The following is a 21,246-nucleotide window of genomic DNA, read 5'->3' as shown; positions in this document are numbered from 1 at the left end:
GCATTGTGGCCAGTTTTACATTCCACCAGGGATTGGCTCTTGCCCTGGTTTTCTTTCTGGGAATGGCAATATTGCATGCATAAGCAATGTTTTCAATAATGGTTTCGATGTACTGCTCTGCCCGTTCCTTTGTGTAGTCATGATTGGAAGAGAGATGACATTCCTCGAGGATATCTCTAAACAGACTCCAATCCGCAGACCTTATGTTAAATGGGCGGGAAGTGGTCAGCTCCTGTACTGAGCGAGGGTCAGTATAAAAGAGATCAAATGTTACATATTCGTGATCCGAGAGACTATCTATGGTGCCAACCTTCCAGTCCTTTATGAAAGGATGAAGTCCTCCTGAGCAGATAGTAATGTCAATCCAGGAAACTCCATTCTCACTTGTAAAGGTAGGCTGCGAGCTAGGATCATTAAGGATTAGTAAATCATGCACTGCCACAAAGTTTTCCAGAGCCTCTCCTCTTCTGTCACTACGCTCACCACCCCATGTAGGGGAGTGCGCGTTGAAGTCCCCAGCTATTAAGAATTGTGCATTTCTGAAGCGTCCCATTGCCTCTGAGAGAGGATGAAGGACATCGGTGATACTGGTATCGCTTGAAGAGTACACGTTAAAGATAATAACTTGAAGCTGTGGCAGAGCAATCTTTATGCAAATCAAGTTGTTAGAGGAGTATCTTGGATGTGGTGTAAAGGCAAGATGCTGATTTGCCACAATGTTTGCTGCCCAAGGTTGCCCCTCATTATGTTGTATGATATTGTCCGTAGTTTGGAAGCAGGCCACCCTATTGTTAACACAATAGGGCTCCTGCATTAGGCCTATATCAAAGTTTTTAAGTTCATAGCAGAGCTGCGAATTGGCAGCAATCATTCTCCTTAAGTTTATCTGCACGAATTTTACTTTTGAGGTCCGGTAACTAGCATCACAAGGATTATCACAGTCCATAGTCTGTTTTGGAGATTGCTTGAGTTTCTGAGAGCCTGCAGAGATCACTCGTTCCAGATTACTCTGTACAATGCGTAGTTGAGAGTTTCTATGGCAAAAATCCGTATCTCTGTTAGACGCCATAGGGTGCGTCTTACTTTTTGCTAGCTTCCAAGCTCGCCGAGCTGACACCTAGCTCAGCCTGACGTCATACTAGCACGCTCGTAAAAGTATACACACAGTAATGGCGGCTTCCGGATTAGTGTCAGCGGCTGTAGCGATAATTTCACAGCTACAGTCTCTAGATTCGGAGTCTGAAGACGATGATCTGTTGCTAGAATGTGCAATATCTGCAGTAGAAGCTGAGGCGAATTCGTCTAGTGGTGAGAACAGCAAGTCAGTTGAGAAAGTGAAAGGGTATGTTGAGTACACCGTGCCAAGATACCGATCGAAGGATTTTCAAGAACATTTTCGATTAAACAGGACAACTGCGGACACTTTAATGTCAAAATTAGCACCCTTGTTTAATAAAAATCAGAATTCAAGAGGACGATGTCCATTGACGGCGGAGAAAAAAGTATTGTGCAGTCTCTACTTGTTATCGAATCAAGCTCCGTTCAGGTAAAGTACAGATCTATATCGTTAATTGAGATTCATGTGAATAATATGAATTGTGGTTAAAATTAACAAAATGTATATATATTTTTGAATTAAAAGAAAACTATAAAGAATTTTTAAATGAAACTTTGGTACTTTGAAACTTTAAACATAAATTCTGTTTTACAGTATAAATAAGTTAACAACTTTTAACATCATCACAAATTTTGTAAATTCTTGATCTTTTTGTGTCAATTAAATATAACTACACCAAATTTTTATATTTTAAAGGTAATACATATAGAAGCTAAAAATAGTACAACTAACATTAAATACTCCTGTTTGCATAAAATTACAGTTTGTCCCTCTTAATTTCTTCTCCAATAGGTAATAAATGACTTTTTTAGGACTTCTTGATAATTTTTAGATGTTTGTCAGTTAAAATCCCTAAATTTGATAAACCATTAAATCCAAAGCAGCCCCACACCATAACAGAATCACCACCTTGTTGACTGTTGAAAAATTGCACTTGTCTTTCCTAATACCATACCAGTAATTAGGCCATACAAATTAAATTTTTTTTCATTACTGTAAAGGACTAAGCTATTGGTCATTCCACAGCATGTGACCTTTAGTCTACTGCATTCTTGCCAATTTTGTTACTGATGATTTTTTATCAAGGCATAAAATTTCACATGTGGAGCTGCTGAAATTCTTTGACTAACAGTGCTTGCTTTTTGATGTTTTTAATCCACTTTCACACAAAATTTGACAAGCTAATTTATTCTGTTGTGATGCAAGATGCACAGTTCTATCACTACCACTTTGACATATGATTTTGGGCCTTCCTTAATCAATGTTTAGAAGGTATTAGTGATGATTTTTCCAAAATTTTATAAATTTCAGTAGAAGATCTGCTCATTAAAACTTGCAAGTTCCTTGACACTACAGCCTCCTGCTTTTAATTTCCATATTCATGTAATTTCTTCCATACTAAACTCTTTTCCATATAAAATTTTGGAAAGTTTTGATTCAGTATTTAAATTACTACTTGACAACAAAGTAAAAGTGTTATAATTATAAAAAATAAATGACATCACATAAGTTTCTTATGCTTCAAATTTTGCAATTTTGTTTTATCATCTATACTTTTGGGAGCCAAAAATATATTTTTGTTGTTAAATTATTAATATAATGATTAATTTTGAATTTTCAAAAATCAGTGTAAAATAATTTGCATAGACAAATGAAATCATCTCTTGAATTCCTAACCTAACCCAAGTGTGGCTATAATTAATTAACAGACTATATAATGCTGTTAGTGTATTGCATTATATACAAATTATTAATATTTATGTATATACAATACTATGTAGCAACTTAACGTGCATTTTCATTTTCAGGTTAGCTGCGGATCGTTTTAACATATGCAGACGAACAGCTTGGAAAATACTACATGAATTTTCCTCAGCACTTTTGGACTTGAATAAAAGAGAGGGTATAATTTCTTGGCCAAACCAAGAACAGGCATTTAAAACAAGCCAATATTACACAAAAAAGTTTGGTTTTCCTGGAGTGATTGGAGTTGTAGATGGTAAGCATATGGCTATTAAAGCCCCCAGGAATGACCATTCATCCTATTATAATAGGAAACAATTTTATTCAATTATTCTCCAGGCTGTATGCAACGAGAAGTTGCTATTCACGGACTGTTATGTAGGAGAGGCGGGATCAGTTCATGATGCCTGTGTCTATCGTCGATCCACATTAGCTAAGCGAATTGATGAAGGTGTAGGATTTCCGGTAGACACTCACCTCCTCGGTGATGCAGCCTATCCTTTAAATAAATATTTATTAACACCATACCGAGACAATGGCCATTTAACTGAAATTCAATCATATTTCAACACCAAGCTTTCAAAATGTAGAAGCTCAATTGAAAGAGCATTTGGGTTGTTTGTTGGTCGGTTTAGACGCTTCAAACTTCTTGATATGCATCGATTGGACTTAATGGTGATGCTAATTATGGCAGGATGCATTCTCCACAACTTTTCTATCTTAGAAGGAGATGAAACCAATATTGAAGAGGAAAGGTTAGTTGGAGTGCCAGAAGTAATTGAAAACGTCCAAGCAAGAAGAGATGCACAAAATAAGCGTAGTGATTTGGCAAACATTCTTTTTGCAAGGCGAATACAGCATTAATGACATAAAAAAGAAATGTATATGTATTATATAACTTTTTGTATGTGTATATATTATATAACTTTCTGTAATGTAACATATTGTCTGTATATATATCATATATTAAGTAATTAAGTTTATGAAATAAAGATTACATCAAAAATATTAAAAACGAGTTTTTGTTTACTTTATATGAAATAAAAACTTTAAAAACTTTTTGTTTTCAATAAAAATGAACTTTATTTATAATTTTTCTAAAATTTTATCTAATATTTTGTGGAGTTTTTCGCGTTCTTTCTTTCTTTCCTCTCTCCTCTCCTGTATTTCTCTTCTAATATCATGTAAGACGTTGAGCAACTCGCTGCTGTCTCTTTTTCTCTTACGAGAATTGGTATTAGATGAAGAGGGCACAGGAGATTGGGTTGATGGGGATGATGTGCACGCCACAGGAGACTGGGATGATGTGCACGCCACGGGAGACGGGGATGACGGAGTGGGAGTGGAACTTGAGTGAGGATTCACTCTCACTCCATCTGTGTTGCTACAAGTAGCAACAGGGGATATTTCTGGCCGTTTCCCAATGGCATCATCCATTAAGGAATAAAATTCCCAATGTTTCCGGTTGTTACCAGATTGGGAATTGTGAAGTTTTATTTTTTTAAAAGTTTTTTTCAGCCCGCGCCATTTGGTGTCAACCTGGGCTGGAGTCACCGAAAACCCCTCTTCATTTAATTTATTTGCAATTATCCTCCATATCTATAATATTAAAGAAGGTTGTTAGAAATTATTTATGAAAGGTTCATACGTACAATGTTAATTTGGCAAGCAGTACAACCTGAATATTTGTATATTGAGGTAATTCGAATTTCTCTCTGTGTTCGTTGTATAACGAAATTAATTCAATGGTCCTGGCTTTGGGCCACTGGAAGCCACAGGACTCCTCTATAATAAAAGATAGAAAATATTTAGATATGGAGCCCTTATTATAACAGATTAAAAATTATAATTTTTTTTTAACAATCGGCGCAAATTATATTGTGATCTTAGTTTATTCTTTCAACAATTTTATTCAGAATCAAAATTTGACTTACCAGTAGGGATACTCGGTTCAACTGAAGCAGTTGAAATGGTTTTCAAAGCCAATTCTCTGGCATAATTTACATCTGTAATGAAGTCCTCTGTTATCGAAATAGGATTTATGATATAAAATTATACACTTTTAGGAATTCCTTTTTACTTACCTTCCATCATCTGACGACAAACGTCTTCGTTAACACGTAATTTCACTTCTTTTCCGTCCGGTAGAGTAACGGTAACATCGTACATGGACGCCGCCATCTTTGAACAAACGCCAAGCTCGTTGTAAATTCTCCGAGCACGCCGAGCGCGCTAGGAATGCTAGCAATGACGTCATGGGTGCGAAAAGTATACGCTGTGCTCATTGGTAGCTAACGAAAAGTATACAGGCTGAGCGCGCTAGGAGCGAGATCGGAGCTAAAAGTAAACGCACCCATAGTCTATTCTGGCAAGGAGCTGTGTTCTTGATCGAATAAAGGCAGGACAAACTTTATCGAGCGCATTATGGTCTATTTTCTTCTTATTCTCTCTAATGCAGTTCATCATTTGGAGTTTCTGTTTTCCTGTTGCAATCTTTGAAGGCATGATTGCCTCCACACTGACTGCATGTACGTTCTTCTGCATCGCAATTCTTGGCGAAATGCCCAAATTTAAGGCATTTGAAACATTGATTCGATGGAAGAAAGTCTACGACACTACACCTAGTCCACTGCAAGTTCACCTTCTCCTCTTTTAGGAGGAAACACCTGAGGTCCGGTGAGACCTCTGCAATCCAAGAAACGAGAGTGGTACTATGCTGTTCAATTGGGAAACGCACCCTAATTTTCTCCAGAAATGTTTCTTTGGAATATAACACGGCAACCCGGCTGTTCTGCTCATAAATGGCATCTAAGAGCTGGTCCCTCTCAATAGATTTAGGTACCGAGATAATCTTGATCAGTGGGCGTCTCTTTTTCGGAATAACTGAACGTAAACCGGAAACCTCAGAAACAGCATTACATAAAATTCCCACATCTGCTCTACATCCCAAATCAACAGCAATCCCGCCTTTTTGAATACGGCGTATTCTCTGAACACCTATTTTTAAGCTATGCGGATTGATTCCAGAAGTTAGGACCTTTCTGGTAAGCTCAGAGTCGTTAGACTCAGGGTTACTGTACACCAGTACAGTGTGACAAGATTTGGAAGGCACCGAAACTGAATCCAAGGGTAGAGCAGGAAGCTTAACAGCGTCACTATAAAGCCCGGGTGCCCTGGATACCACCGGCCCTGAAGCCGGCACAACCTGCTGCACTCCACGAACGGTCTCCAGCACCTCAGAGATAACTGCGTCCGTTCTCTCTGCATGTGCAGCAAATGCATCAGTGAGATCACCAACCGCCGACCCCGACGCTGGAACAACCCGCTGCAATCCACGAACGGCCTCTAAGACCTCAGAGAAAACCGCCCCAGTCCTCTCAGCATGTGCAGTAAACGCGCCATCGAGATCACCCTTGGTGATAAGCGAATCCAACCGAGTGTCAATGGAATCAAGAACAGAACAAGTTGACACTGTGGAACTCGCTAGATCAATCAATCGCTGGAACTGAACAGTTATAAACCGCGAATGGGCTCCTGAGCCCAACTTCCTATTTCTATTTCTAGCAAGATAACCCTTAAGCTCATCGAGGAGCTTGAGCGCCTCGTCAAGAAATTTCGATGAGCTGCCCGTCGCCATCAAACACTCACAAAAGTACTAAGCAACGCAAGCTACCCTGATTCCGATCAGGACTGTAGTCTTGCGACGAAAACACGACAACACAAATGAAAACTTAACTAATAAATTACAAAAATGTACTCTTAAGTGCAAAACTAGCTTAACTTAACTATATAAATAAAAAAAAAAAAGAAAGAAAGAAAAATCGAACGAAAGATAAATACGGCAATGAGAATAAAAACGTTAGAAAATCGTTAAGATTTAAAGCGGACCGTTAGAAAGAACGTTAAACGGCTCTAACGATCGTTTTAGATTTGAAAATTTCCCATAAAAGCTTATATAAAAATCTAAAAATCGCCGTAACTCGATATATAATTAATCTATCCTAACCCAACCTTAGGGGCTACTAAAGAAAGCATAGCCGAGAAAAACCCCCGGTGCCACCTCCCAAAAAAAAATCCTCCCCACAACTTAGAAACGATCGAAAACCAAGGACTTAGAAATTAATCTACTCCCCCTAATTAAGATATTGAGACAAAAAGTATATTGAACGAACCGGGTTGACGTACTGGACGCGATGGTAGTCCACAAGTCCGTGGTAATGAGTTTGCACAGACACAATCTTACTTCCAGGAAGCCATTAATCGGAGAGGGGAGCGTCCGATCAGAGATGCGAAACCTTTAGGAGTCCCGAATTCAAAGACAAAAAAAGTCAGTTTTTTGCCTCACTATGATAACAGAGTCATTCTTCGCCTCACTAGGCTAACAGAAATATTCCCACAAAAAACCGAATGGGATTTCCTAAGACGAAGAGATTCTCCGGCTGGAACAGGGCACTAACAACTGTTCTTCGCATTCACTACCAGGAACAGTCCGTTAGAACTCTTATTCCCCTAGGAAGCGACAAATTCGGGACGGTATCATTCCTATATAGTTAATCGAGGCCTCCTGCCCCTAAGGTTTCCATATCTGGTCTGTCTCCTCTTTCATATATCTAACTCCATTCTTGAGATTAAAGAATGCTGGATGGACTGACGGACAAACGACAGCGTAATTTATGGGTCTACAATTTTTTCAAATTGCATACCTATTGAGAATCGCATTGGACTCACACCGTTTTTTAATTGTAACATTCTTCGGGAAGTCCACGCAGAAAGGTCGGACCCCGCTCTTCATTACCTTCCCCTTTATATGCTTGAAAAAAGCTCTCTTAATTAACGACTTCGGGGCGAAAAGAGTTTTAATAAGACAGCTAAAAATTACGTTACACTTTCGGTGCTCTGACTTTACTAATTTACAGAATAAAGCAAATTGCGTTAATTAATAATGACGTTTATTTAATTGAAATAAAAACAGCAAAACTATAACATAAATTTTAAATAAACGTAATGACTAAATACTTACCGAACTTATTGCTTACCAAAATAGACATATAGCAAAATTTAAAGGTAAACTTTTCTTTTTATATTATATCAACTCAATTTAAAGTATAGTATTCAGTCTGTTACAATCAATCTGTCACACCTTTCTTTATTTGTAGAAAACGAAAATGACATATTTTGTATTCTGGAAATTATTATCGAGCCCATAGACTGTGCATATTATACCATTTTTGTCCCTATACTAAACAATTGTGAAAATTCGAACCCGCCGGAACCAAACGCTAACAATAAAATTTTTTATTGTTTGGTTCCCACGGAGAAAAAATTGAGTCATGAGGAACAAAATCCGAATAGTTGGTGGAGGAGAGGAACGTGACCGAGAAAATAAAAGGGCGATGAGAGAGGGAAAGGGGGTCGGTCGGTTACGTAGTGTCCCTTGGATAGTGTGTGTGCGCGTCCCGACGCTAACAAAAGGATACCCGAAGATATCTCAACAAGACGATACGGTAACAAGACCGATTCGGACCACGAGGTATGTCTCCCCAAAGTTGTGAAAACTCTCCCTCCGCGTGGCTAAACCTTAGGCGACAGTAGCTCGCCCTATTGTAACCGTCGTTTTAGTCTTAATAAATTGTTGTTGTTTTATTCCTTGTTAATGTCATTTATTCGAGTATCGCCACCGCCGCTCTATCGTCGGACCCATCAACTTCCTCCACTCGCGTAACGCGTGACGCGTAACAAAACCGAGCCGCAATCTTGACGTGGGCAGGTCTCACGGACCTGTTAGCCGAGAACAAGGAGGTGCGACTCCGTACGCCTCCCGGGCGTATCCACACAATGATAAAATATTAACGCTAATAGCATTGCTGTTTTCGTTACATTAGACTGTCAACTGTAGTGTTCATGCATTAGATGTCATGAGCACAAAATTAATTTTTTGGTAATTAGACAAGAGCGCCTGTTTAATTTCATTACGGATAATTGTCCCATCGCATAATACACTTAATTTCAAACTACTGTTTTTACAGTTAACCCGCACAAAAAGCTAAGTTAAACTATCAAATATATTCTGTTATACTCCATATTAAGTAAGTTAATGGCTTTTTTGTGACAGAGAAAAAATTATAAAAATTAAATTTTCGCAAAACACTCAAAAGTAAATCATAGAAATATTTCGTATTGTTAAACTTATAAATAAAGTCTGTGAGATGAAACTTTTAACTTCGGCCATTTTCAATGTTCGATTTAATTGATTTCCTTTATGTTTCTTGTTACACAACAAGTTTCTGGTTGCAGCGAATCAATCATTATAAACAGCGATTGAATGAAACAGAGGTATGAGAAATTAGATTGATCTAAATAATTAATATAAACTGTTACATGTAAGCTTTAACATAAATATATTATATTTTGAAGAATATAATTGTGTAATACAATAGTCGTAATTACGGTTTTAATGCGCAAAGTATAAATATTTATACGTAAAATAATTAACTATAGATGAATTAATAATAACAAATTATACTTTTATTTTTTGAATTTTCAATTCAGTTGATCTAATTAATGCTAAAATTTCATCGAAATTTTTGTTTTAATGTTGTTATGTAAATTGTAGTTGCGATGTATTTAGGCTACAATTACTTTAATTCTTAATTTTTCTATTAGTATGCCATGCTTTAGCCTACGTTGGTTACGAGAATAATTTTTAAGCAGATATTTCCTCTTGTAATTTATATTAAACAGTATTATTATTTTTATTATTTTTATTTTTACTCTTTCTTCTCTGTGGGTACCAACAGGGCATGTTATGAAGCAGTCATGGGTTTGGCCCAACTTACAATGAAGGGCGTCAGGGGGAGAGGGACGAGCCAGACATATCCTGGACAGACCCAGACCCAGTACGAAACACTACTGTACATTAACGGATATACAGTAACGTCATGAACTTCAAACTTAATAATTCCTCTGCTTTTTGCCAAAAATTTTTGAAATTTTGCAGGGAATTTGTATATTAAAGAGATTGATGCTATTAAATTTCGGTGATTAACCGTCGACGGGGTGGGAGATAAAGGAGGTCGTGTGTCTTATCTCGAGTAAGGTCGGACTTAATCCGTTATATGCGGGATCACAATCGTAGCAGGTTATATTTTTAACATTTTTGTATTTTCGCAAAATTCAATAAGATATATTAGATCCTAATGTTAAAGAAATTGCTGTACATTTTGTATCAGAGGACGCTGCTTTATGCTTCCAACGTGTTTATACAGACTATTTAATCAGTGTGAAGATGATTCAGTGCACGAATATACTACGTTAAGATTAATTAAAAACCCTGCAAAAACATTAAGAAACGTATTCAGAAAAAATTGCAAGCTAATCACACGTCAAATACATGACAGAAAACATTTCTTCCCGATTTTCATGTTAACATTTGTCGTCTCTCTACTTGACTACAATGGCTGATCCAGAAATCTTTAGAGACGTAACGGCGAGGAAATAGTACAAAATGTTCTAAGGTATATTATCTGCGGTATCCTACTTGGCTCGGGAAAAACGGTGAATTTAGAGGGAATGAGTCATTCGCATTCCCCTTAAATCCGCTGTTGCATGACTATAATTTACCATCCCTCGGTATTCGTAATAAAAAAATGCATTATTTAAATTAATAAATTATTTCTCTTGTCATTAAATATATATTTTTAAATTTTTACAGGATTCTAAATGGAAGAAGTCGGACTTTGTTTGAACTGTTACTTTAAACCTTTCACGTTTGCAGTAAAATGTTTTGGCCTTGACTTTATGGAACCATGCCATGCAGATAAGATACAAAGCAAATTATATTACTTTTATCGCGTAGCGATAACTTTAAGCTTTTGGATCATTACTTTTATATCAATTTATTTGGTTCGGATCGATAAAGACACTTGCATTAATAATTGCGTAGGTTTAGTATACAACATAACAGATAGCGATGCCAGTATTTTAGTCAGTAAAATACTTTTCATTGGATTAGTATTTACATTCACAACATGCTTCACTATGACGTTTATCTGCAAAAAGTTTTCATTTCGATTCCGACAACTAAATTATGAGGGAGAAGAGACAACTTTACATAATTTAAAATTAAAATTGCATTTACTAGTATATATTGGTATGATTTTTGGTAGTATTTTCTATATAATCTTGGTGTTTTCTACTATTACACTACCAATGCCAAAAAATGAAACTAATTTTGTAATATGTCTAATTATTTATAACATAATATGCTGGCTTATTATGGGAGCGATACTTAACATTGCTGCTTGCCATAATGTTAGTATTCTTTGTCTTTACGAGCAGATTCAAAGATATAACTATGCAATTAAAAAATTGCAGACAGAGACAGCATTCAATTAAAGCAGTTATTTATACAGAAGAGAATAAATACGCAGAATTGTGTGAGGTTATTGAAATGAATGATAATTCATTTGGAGCATATTTTACATTATTTGCTTTGTGTTTTATCAATTGTGCAGCCTGCAGTTTCTATTATGTCATTAATTTTGATGAATATATGGAGCGCACATTTTTTCTCATCGTGGGCACTTGTTTGATTTTATTTTTAATTGGTTCATGTCTCTCAGTAGCACAGATAATTAGAGAGGTAATTAAATTATTATTAATATATTGTTTTTAATTCAAATGCGTATTTTCATATTTAAAACAAAACCAGTTTGAATTACAAAAAATTCCATTGAAAGTGTTATTTTATTAATTTTTGATTAAAATATAATTTTCAGTCATTACAGCCAATTCACGAATTTGTACGTATTTAATATGAATCACTTGGATATAAATGACTTAATGAAGGTAAGAATAATGTATGGTACTGTACATCACGTGGTAATTAAATTTCTCATTTATTTTACAATTAAACAAAAAATGTGGTTAATGTTACCTTAGGATCCAAAATGGCGTCAAGGGAAAATTTTCCCTACGTAGGAGACTGCGACGGGGAAAAAATTTTTCCCTCCATTCAAGATGGCCGCGGTTCCGGCCGCCATCTTGAATTTCTCTGCAGACTCAGCGGATTTTTTCACCGAAATAAACAATAAAAAAACAACAAAAAGAGGAGTTTTTTACTCGATTGTTTTTTTCGATTGTTTGAGTATGATCTCTGGGGGCCGACGAGGTAAAATTCTCGGTCCGAATGAGGAGGTTGGGACTTTAATAGACCTGTAGAGCATACTGATAGAAACAAAAAAAGTCTAATAAACCATGGGTGTACGGGCGACCCTTCGTGAGATATAGGCCCCCAAAATGACTATCGATGTCGGAACTGACGCCGCTTTCTCCGCTAAGCCTATCGCGCGTTTAACAGGCAGCAAGCCCTATTGGGTGTACTATAGATTACTCCTTATAGAATTTCAGGACTTTGATTATATATTTGAACTCAGGGGACCGAGACGAGTTCAACGGTACCCTATTTTTGGACCGGAGACGAAAAATCAATGTTACTTATGGCAGCGAACATGGCGGCCCGACTGACCTCTCGTACGGGCGCCACCACACGCCGCCATGTGCTAAACTAGTGATCGATTCACGGTAGTTCTTGAACGAAGTAAAAAAAGGGGGAAACGTCTTCTAAAGGCAATTTTAACGGCAAGCGACGCGACTCCCGATCGCGATAGCGAGGCCGGAACTGACGTAGGCGCATCTTTCGAGGGCTATATCTCGCGAAGGGTCGCCCGTACACCCATAGTTTATTAGACATTTTTTGTTCCTATTAATATGCTCTAACGCCCTGTCAAGGTCCCAACCTCCTCATTCGGACCTAGAATCTTGCCTCCTTTCCATTCATCCGTTATTATAGTACTGCCGGAATTCACGTATTTATAAACGATCCAATTCACAGTGTTTTCTGATCTGTCGTTCACCTGACATATGAAGCAATTCTTATCTTCATCGCAATGAATGCAAATGGACTCGGTAAGCTGTATGCCTAATTTTACAGCAAAATTCGATGCGTTATCGATACGGGGAGGCGAACCTAGCTCCGAAAAGTCGTCTTCCATCAACTTGTAGAAATCACGGAAAGTGCATCTCGACCAAAATTCGTCGTTGCAACTCAAATCGGCAAAACTAGTCATTATCGAACAATTGGCAATAAACTAAACGAGGGGAGGTAAGGATAGGGAAAAAACACGCTTTTTCCTTAATTTCTGATTACTTGGTTCTCTAACTTTTACGATTAAATTGTTATAAAAGAAATAACAGTACTTACTAATACTGGAGGAAATAATAATAATAAATATTCAACGATAGCAATTTGTGTGCAAATGAAATATCGTTACGAAAAAACAAACACAGCAATTAATCCAATACGGCAATTTGTCGCAACACAGCAGTAAACGATTCCAACTGGAAACTAGTCGATTTGCATAAAATTGCCCAGAAATGAACAGAAATCACGTCACAGATCATGCATTTGCATATTCGTTCGTAACACACCTACGAATTTCCCGCCGATTTTACTCTTGCACGACGTCACGAAAAGGCTCTCTCTACCGTCACAAATTTACACACTACCGTCTCCGTTTCGAGGTTACAGAATACTCGGCAACGTCGAACGCAGGGTAGAAACCGAACGGGGAAAAATTCCCTACGTCGTCGACGTCGCGATTCTAGGGAAAAAAATTTTTCCCGTCGCAGTCTCCTACGTAGGGAAAATTTTCCCTTGCCGCCGTTTTGGATCCTAAGGTAACATTAACCAAAAATGTAATTAGCGTGCGCTTTATTATAAGGAAATTCTATATGTATTGTATCTTCATATTTTTAATTTTCTTATAGATAACTACGTTTATGAAAAGAATAAATGGAGAATATGTTGGTTTTCATTATTTTGGAACAATTCCAATCAGCAAAGAATTCACAATTGAGGTTAATAATTATCAAAACAATTTTGTTATCTTTTTAACTAGAAAATTTGAAATAGAAACTATCTAATGGTTCTAAAATTTTATTTAAGGTATAATTAGGAATTTATAAATTCTAAAAATTAGCATTAATTTTATTTATTAATATGAATTAAAAATAGAAATTCTACTGTAGTTTCTTCAATATTATATTAAAATGGGTGTAGTCCTGTAAATCAATTTGCATTAGTCACTGAGTGGATAAAATTATTCTAAGTTGGCAGATGGTTGCGGAAGCTCCTGACCAACTGATTTATCAATTTTTTTAGTATAGCACTGAAGAGGGGCTTAAAGATTAAATAAGCTCGAAATGCATATGTAATCTGTATCTTCAATAAAGGACGTTCCTGACCTAAAGGCTGTAAGATAGTCTACAGAAGTTTTTGTACTTTTCGGATTAAAGAGACATATATGCATATGTTTCGTGTTTAATTCGGTTAACTGCACTACTATATTCTGTATATTACAATTATAATATACAATGTTTTACGCATGCGCAATTTTTACCATAATCATTTCCATGTTTATTACATTTTCATCTATAATGTCTGCAACTAATATATATGTTTCCATTCTCATTCTATTAACCAGAAAACGCTGTTTCTGCATTACTATATTTTGCAAGTTTATTGCAGAAATGATTTATTACTACGATTGTTTAACAAAATGTAAATTTTTAGAAAGCTTTAAAGTTCAGAAATCGATGAAAATTCTCACAATTTTGGTATTTTAACCAGAAACTGATATTTTACTTGCTTATGAAACAAATCTCGGATACGTTGAGTATAACTTGTCTATTTGGAATCATTTTACTTTCCTGGTTATTACATAATAGAGGAAAAGTAATGCGATCGGTCAAAAAATGACCCTTTCCAGATTTTTACATTTTTGGACTCATTGGATTTTGAAACGCCGAGTAATGCAAAAAATTCGGGGGTTTTTCCTGTATGTATGGATGTCCAAAAATAGAAAAATCTTGGGGTCATTTTTAACCATAGAATATTAACTTTTAAATATTTAAATTTAAACGTAAAATATATTTCCAATAAAACAAAACAAATGTGTCTCAAAAGCCAGAGAGAGGTGTTAAGTAATAATTTTAGTAATTATTCTTTCTGCTAAGTGTGGTTTCGATCTATAAAAGTTATCTGCTATTATTTATCAAAGCTATCTTAAACTGTCTAATTTTATCTTACTATTAATGCTAATTTATAAACATAAGCACTAATTTATAAGTTTAAAATAAACATTATGTGTACAAAAAAATTAAGCATATTTTTGAAATTGGCTATTCCAAGTGAAATACTGTAGTTTTATTTTCATGTCGATGTTATTTTTTTCAAAAATTAGAATTTCTCCTTTCAAAGGAAAATGATTATTCAACCAAATAACCAAATAGCAAAATCACGTTTAACAAAAGTAAGATTGTAACTTGTCGAAACTATACATTTTATCTACGTAATGCATCGTATTCAAATTAGTGCAAATTATTTAATGGAAAGAATACAAATCTTAATAGTTTTATTATGTTAACTTATTCTTTTTTTTCTTGCAGATGGTCAGTTCTATTTGGAGTAGCTTATCGATGCTTTTACAATTTAGAGAACTCACCCAAGCCTCTGGAAATAAAATCTGCAAAAAATCTGTGATAGATTTTGCATAATTTGTATACTTCACAACTTAATTAAAATCATCGTAGATTGCATAAATCCAACTAGCAACCGGATCCAGCCTATTAGTAGATGGACAATGTTACGTTACCTTATTCTACAAATCAAATTTCCTCCCCCCTGTAACGCTAACTTCATTAAATTTAAATTGAAGGTGATGAAAAGTCTCTTAGTAATATTAGCATTATCTGTAGTTTGTGGTCTTGTCTTTCTTGTAGTTATGTGCACTGACAAACAAATACAATTCTCAATTCTAGAATGGCCCTTTTCTTATCGTTGTTTTTGTATTTACCTTAATCTTACATTATGTATTATTTCCTAATCCTTACACAAATTTGAATATGATTACTATTAGAAATATCTGTTTGTAATAAAAATAATTTGCTTTTTTGAAATAAATTGTTGCTATTTGTTGTTGTTATTGTTGTTATTGTATAATTAATGTAAAATTCTAAAATTAATATTTGTGTCGAATAAACGCAGACAATTGCCGACTAACCGCAAAAACAGCGGATATAAAATTTTAATTACTCTATAATATCTATGGAAAAATCTAAGAATTTAATTTTTAACCCTCTGAGTTTTTTTTCAAATCTCCACGTTTTTAGACACTCTGAACCAAAATAGAAAACAATATGGCAAAAAATTCCGTGTATGTTGCCGTCTATTTCGTTTAATATCTCAGAATATGAAAGACTAAAAAACGAAATTTGGTATGGTGACTTGTGTTTTAACGGGCGTTTATGCTATTAAATTTAAGTTGTGTAAGGTCGAGAGGTGGAGAGATAGAGGGTGGTCACGAGACTTATCTCGCGTGGGATCTGATTTAATGACAATTTTCCTCGTTATTAGCATTTACAATTTTTATTTTTAAATAAAACCAATCCATACCCTGAAAATTAAGCGTTTTGCTATTTTATAATAATTAAAAACATAAAAACTTTATTAAATACAATATCATAACAGATGGCGCTACATTTGTAGTTTAAAATGCTGCCGGGAAAGTTAAGCAACTCGTGCTATAGTTTTAAGTTTAGTTTAGCAGTTATCCTTTGTTTGATTGCTATTTTATTGTCATTTTCAGTTTTCAACAATTTTTTTTTTTTTTTTTTTTTGACAGCAAACAACTTTATAATTATTCATTGACAAAAAATGTTACGCATTCAAATAGAATTGTCCTATCGCTGATTGACTCAGCATACATCTACAGAATGTCTCAGACAGGTATGCAAATGATTACAGTTTTGGTCCGAATTTTTAGCCTTTTCGACCCTGCGGTCACTCGGAGGGTTTTTAGCGCAATCCCAATATGAGTTCGGCCAGGTCGACAATGGGGCAGTCGGGTGGTAATGGACGGGGCTCAACATATCCGGAAGGATCATCGTTAAAAAATTCATTCAGTTTTTTCGATCCATTCGCACATAGTCGCGGGTTCCCTACAACGCTATTGTGACATCGTCTGCAATTTTTAATTATATTTTAAATTTATTTAATTTAACTTATATGCTCTCTATATCCAATTAGTAGTGGCTTGTTCCTGTATATCTTACTTTTACTTTAACAATACAGTTATCTATGTAACGCCTTCCAGGGAAAATTTTTTGAATTGATATAACGTGACTTTCGGTTTGCATCGGAAGGTCTTATATAGTTAATCGGTGCCTCCTACTCCTAAAGATTTCCGTATCTGGTCTCGTCTTTCATCTATCTAATTCCGTTTTCGAGATTAATGAAAGACTTTCCAGACAGATGACGACAATGGGAATTTATAGGTGTGCAATTTTTTCAAATTGTAGCCCAATCACACAAGACATTTCGTTAGCATACAAATATAAGTGAAAGAAGAGCAAAGAAGAAAGCAACGCAAGCGACATCGGTGTTCACGGAAACAGTACATTTATTTAAATAAAAAAAGTGTGGATTGAAGGCTGTTTGAAAACTAATTTTTAAATATTAAATTGACTGAACACTGCCCGAATGAAATATAACGAATTCAAACAATAATATATTTCAATTGATTTGATTTTAATTTTATTTGAATTTTAGTTGTCGTTTCGATTTCGGTGTAAAGATGAGAGATTTTATAATTATTTTTAAATTTAATTATTTTTTGAGTTTTAATTAACTGCCTACCTAGTGACTATCCGATTTTGAAATATAGAACAGTATCACGAGCAGAAAATCATAAGTGTGGGAATTGGCGCCTCATGTGGTTACATCTCTGCATTGCAGGAAGCCAAACGATCGCTTTATTTTCTATACAGGAAAAAAGAACTGGAAAACAGTTCGACGATATTAGAAAAGAATAAATTGAAACACTGTAGATCCACGCAGCGGTTGTTTAGTCGTAACGTGGCAGTCTACTTCTACTATATGAATGGCCTCGGTTCGTTTCCTACCAATGTAAGTGTATTTTTCTTTGTGTGTTTGACATATCATTTATAATTTAAATGTTTTAAGCCTATATAATTTATTAATAGTACATTTTTTAAAATAGGTGAGAAGGAGAGGTATTAAATATTGGTGATTATAGGTCAACGGAGTGAGGAGATAAAGGGGAACATGTCATTTCTCGACTAGGATCTGATTTAATGACTATTTTACTCATATTAATATTCACAAATTTCTTATACAACCCACACTACCCTCAAATTTAAGATTTTGCCATTTTAAAATAGTTAAAAATATAAAAAATTTCTTAATAAAATATGGTAACAGATGGCGCAACCAAAATTTTAAATGTTGCAGGGAAAGTTAAGCAACTCGTCGCTGGTTTGTTTTTTATACAGTGTTTAATATTATACGCGTATAATATATATATATTATAATAATATATTTTTCTTAATTCTGACAATAAAAAAGGTTTGACGGTCAGATGACTGAGCGGCTACTGCTCATGGAGATCAGGAAACGAATCGTCATGGATCTCACGCGAATAATTTTGTTAATGTCCAAAAAATAAAAAAACTAAAATATTTCGTAACGGATTCCGTGTTAATAAAGCTTCTTTAATTGAAATAAAAACATCAAAACTGTAACGTAATTTCTAGTTAACTAACAAACGGTCGCGTGGTTAAGCACTTAAGTAACTTAATAAAGTACATAGTGATATTTCAAGGTAAACTTATCGTTTGTGTATATTAAATCAACCCTTTTCGTCAACGTACCTGGACTAAATAAAATTCAGAATGAAATGTATTAATAAAAATATTGTATTCAATCTTTTACTAATACTTCAATCCATTTGACATATATTTCTTTATTTGTAGAACAAAAATAACATATTTTGTTTTGTGGGAATTATTATCCCACCCATAGACTGTTTTATACCATTTTTCTTTCTATACCAAACATTGATAAATACCATATTAACTCTAGTAGCTCATCTGTTTTTGTTACATAACACTGTCAACTGGAATGTTCACCATCTGATGTCACGTGGAGAAAGCTTTTGTGGAAACCAGATGCATACATGTTTAATTTCATTGCGGATAACCGTCCCATCACATAATACACATAATTTCAAATTAACGTTATAACAGATAACCCGCAAATTATCCGCAAGAAATACTAACTTTTCAATAAGTATTTGAAAAGTAAACTACATAAATATTAAATTTTGTTAAGATTTGAAATAAAATCAATGAAATAAATTTTTAAAATGAAATTTTCAATGTTCGATTTTATTGATTTCCTTTATAATTCTTATTACACAACTTTCTGGTTTCTCTACGAATCAATCAACACGAAGAGCGATTAAATGAAGCAGAGGTATGAGAAATTTGATTGATTTAAATAATTAATACAGACTTTTTACTAATGTATAGGTCTTAATATAAATATTTACATTTTAAAGAATATAATTATGTAATAGTCATAAGTACGATTTTAATACACAATATATATATATATATATATATATATATAATGAGTATAACTACATGAATTAATAAGCGATTAATGATATATTTTCCTTCTATTTCGTAACTTTTCAATTAACTTTGATGAACTAATTTACGCTAAGACTTTAATGAAATTTGTTTTATAGTCTGTAGCTGGGATTCATTTAGGCTTCAATTACTTTACGACTTAATTTTTCTATACTGTATTATGTTTTAGCCTAAGAGATTAATTTTAAATCAAGTATTTCTCTTATAATTTATAGTGTAGAATTTTATTAGTATTTTACTCTTTCCAACCTTCGGGAACCAAGAGTACGTTTTTTTCAAGCAGTCGTGGGTTTGGCCAGGCGTGCAATGAGGGCGTCAGGTGGTGAGGGTCAGAGCCCGAAATATTTGGAACCGATCTCCATGAAAGATTTTACAGTAGCTTTCCTGGATTCCACCTCGTGCCCGCGATGGGTTATAGTCTAGAATCATTTTTTCCTATTTTTTTGCAAATAATATCAAAATTGGGCACGCATCTGCCAAAATTCTATTTTTACATAAATAAAATTTTGTTAGAAAAGTAAGTTAAAAATCCATTTAAGAAGTTATGATTTTTACTTTCCGTCTCTGTTGCATATAACACGAGAAAAATGTGGCAATCGGACAAATGACTCCCAAGATTTTTTACATTTTTGGACTCGAGAGACCTTAAAATGTTGAGAAATGCAAAAAACTTGGGGGTTATTTCTGTATGTATGAATTTCTGTCTGTGTGTGGGGAACGCGATTTTTTAAAATTTTTTTGAAGCTTGATAACTGCTCTGCTTTTTGTCAAAATTTTTTGAAATCTTGCAGGAATGTATGTGTATTAGGTGGATTGATGCTATTAAATTTTAGTAATTAAAGCTCGACAGCGTGAGAAGATAAAAGGGGTCATGTGTCATATCTCGAGTAGAGTCGGGTTTAATAACGATTTTACTCTTATTGGCATTTACAATTTTTTTTATAAAACCCATTCCTACTCTCAAAATTAAGCTCCTTGTTATTTTAGAATAATTAAAAATATAAAATATTTTTAAAATAAATGACGCCAAACACGCAGTTTTAAATGTTGCCGTGAAAGTTAAGCAACTCGTTGTTGGATTTTTAACTTTGAAATGAACTATAATCAAAAAATCACGTGAACCTGCTTCTATGTAACTCGATTCACTGCTATAGTCTAAAACGAATTTTTTGCCTATTAAATTTTTATGCGTTAGCTTAAAATTAATATTAATAAAAATTTTAAATACATATAATGACATTTTAAAACATGACATCATCGTGTCATTGAAAGATCTGTGCGATAATCTTTGTGCGCTCGATTTTAGAAATAAACGAAGAAATAAATAACGCTGAAGAAAATAAACCAGCCACGAGATGCTCAACTTCCCCGGCAACATTTATAATTTTGGTGGTGCCATCTGTTATCATACTTTATTGTTAAAAATTTTTATATTTTCAACTATTATAAAATGACAAAAAGCTTAATTTTGAGAATAGGGATAGGTTTTTTTTTTTTTTTTTTCATTGGATGTTTTTTTTCATTGGATGGTCATCATTTCCCCTTTCGGGGATCAGAGTCACCCTTGTTCCGCTGTAAGCACTACAAGGGAAACTTTATCTTTATTCATTAGACTTTATACTTGTGTTTACAGAAAACCATACATCAAAGTTTTAAAAAAACAAACAATCTTAGGACACTTGCCTAACCGACCTGTGGCTACTTGCCACCTGAGCGTAGGAGCCACTCGCCCCAACGCCCTTACAAAAGGATACTTCTTGCGAAGTTTCGAAGCTCGTGAACAATATCTTTGTTCCGGATCAACATATATAAGT

At 34.6% G+C, this 21,246-nt stretch overlaps 2 protein-coding genes across 2 annotated transcripts; one reads left to right on the top strand and one right to left on the bottom strand.

Moving 5' to 3' along the window:
- Positions 1 to 1,169: 1,169 nt before the first annotated feature.
- Positions 1,170 to 3,724, top strand: LOC136972260 (putative nuclease HARBI1). Its single transcript, XM_067266816.1, has 2 exons — positions 1,170 to 1,546; positions 2,926 to 3,724. Exons 1-2 carry the CDS (start codon positions 1,170 to 1,172, stop codon positions 3,722 to 3,724), a joined length of 1,176 nt encoding a protein of 391 aa, XP_067122917.1.
- A 222-nt stretch (positions 3,725 to 3,946) lies between these two features.
- On the bottom strand, positions 3,947 to 5,191 carry LOC136972259 (uncharacterized). The gene is made up of 4 exons (XM_067266815.1): positions 4,945 to 5,191; positions 4,795 to 4,866; positions 4,539 to 4,645; positions 3,947 to 4,459 (listed from the first exon to the last, which is right to left on the bottom strand). Exons 1-4 carry the CDS (start codon positions 5,039 to 5,041, stop codon positions 3,947 to 3,949), a joined length of 789 nt encoding a protein of 262 aa, XP_067122916.1. The 5' UTR covers positions 5,042 to 5,191.
- Positions 5,192 to 21,246: the final 16,055 nt, after the last annotated feature.

This window comes from Centruroides vittatus, unplaced genomic scaffold (assembly GCF_030686945.1).
Source record: "Centruroides vittatus isolate TY-2023 unplaced genomic scaffold, ASM3068694v2 contig_2882, whole genome shotgun sequence".
Lineage (NCBI taxonomy): Eukaryota > Metazoa > Arthropoda > Arachnida > Scorpiones > Buthidae > Centruroides > Centruroides vittatus.
Note: the sequence above shows the minus strand (reverse complement) of the source record. Positions and strands in the feature narration are given on the sequence as shown.

What these genes read in the sequence shown, in the direction of transcription:
- LOC136972259 (XM_067266815.1), bottom strand. Translation starts at nt 5,041, where the DNA reads ATGGCGGCGTCCATGTACGATGTTACCGTTACTCTACCGGACGGAAAA. An exon ending in TTGTCGTCAGATGATGGAAG is followed by an intron (nt 4,867 to 4,944) that starts GTAAGTAAAAAG and finishes ACTTCATTACAG; the next exon opens with ATGTAAATTATGCCAGAGAA. An exon ending in CTCAATATACAAATATTCAG is followed by an intron (nt 4,460 to 4,538) that starts GTTGTACTGCTT and finishes TTAATATTATAG; the next exon opens with ATATGGAGGATAATTGCAAA.
- LOC136972260 (XM_067266816.1), top strand. Translation starts at nt 1,170, where the DNA reads ATGGCGGCTTCCGGATTAGTGTCAGCGGCTGTAGCGATAATTTCACAG. An exon ending in TCGAATCAAGCTCCGTTCAG is followed by an intron (nt 1,547 to 2,925) that starts GTAAAGTACAGA and finishes TTTCATTTTCAG; the next exon opens with GTTAGCTGCGGATCGTTTTA.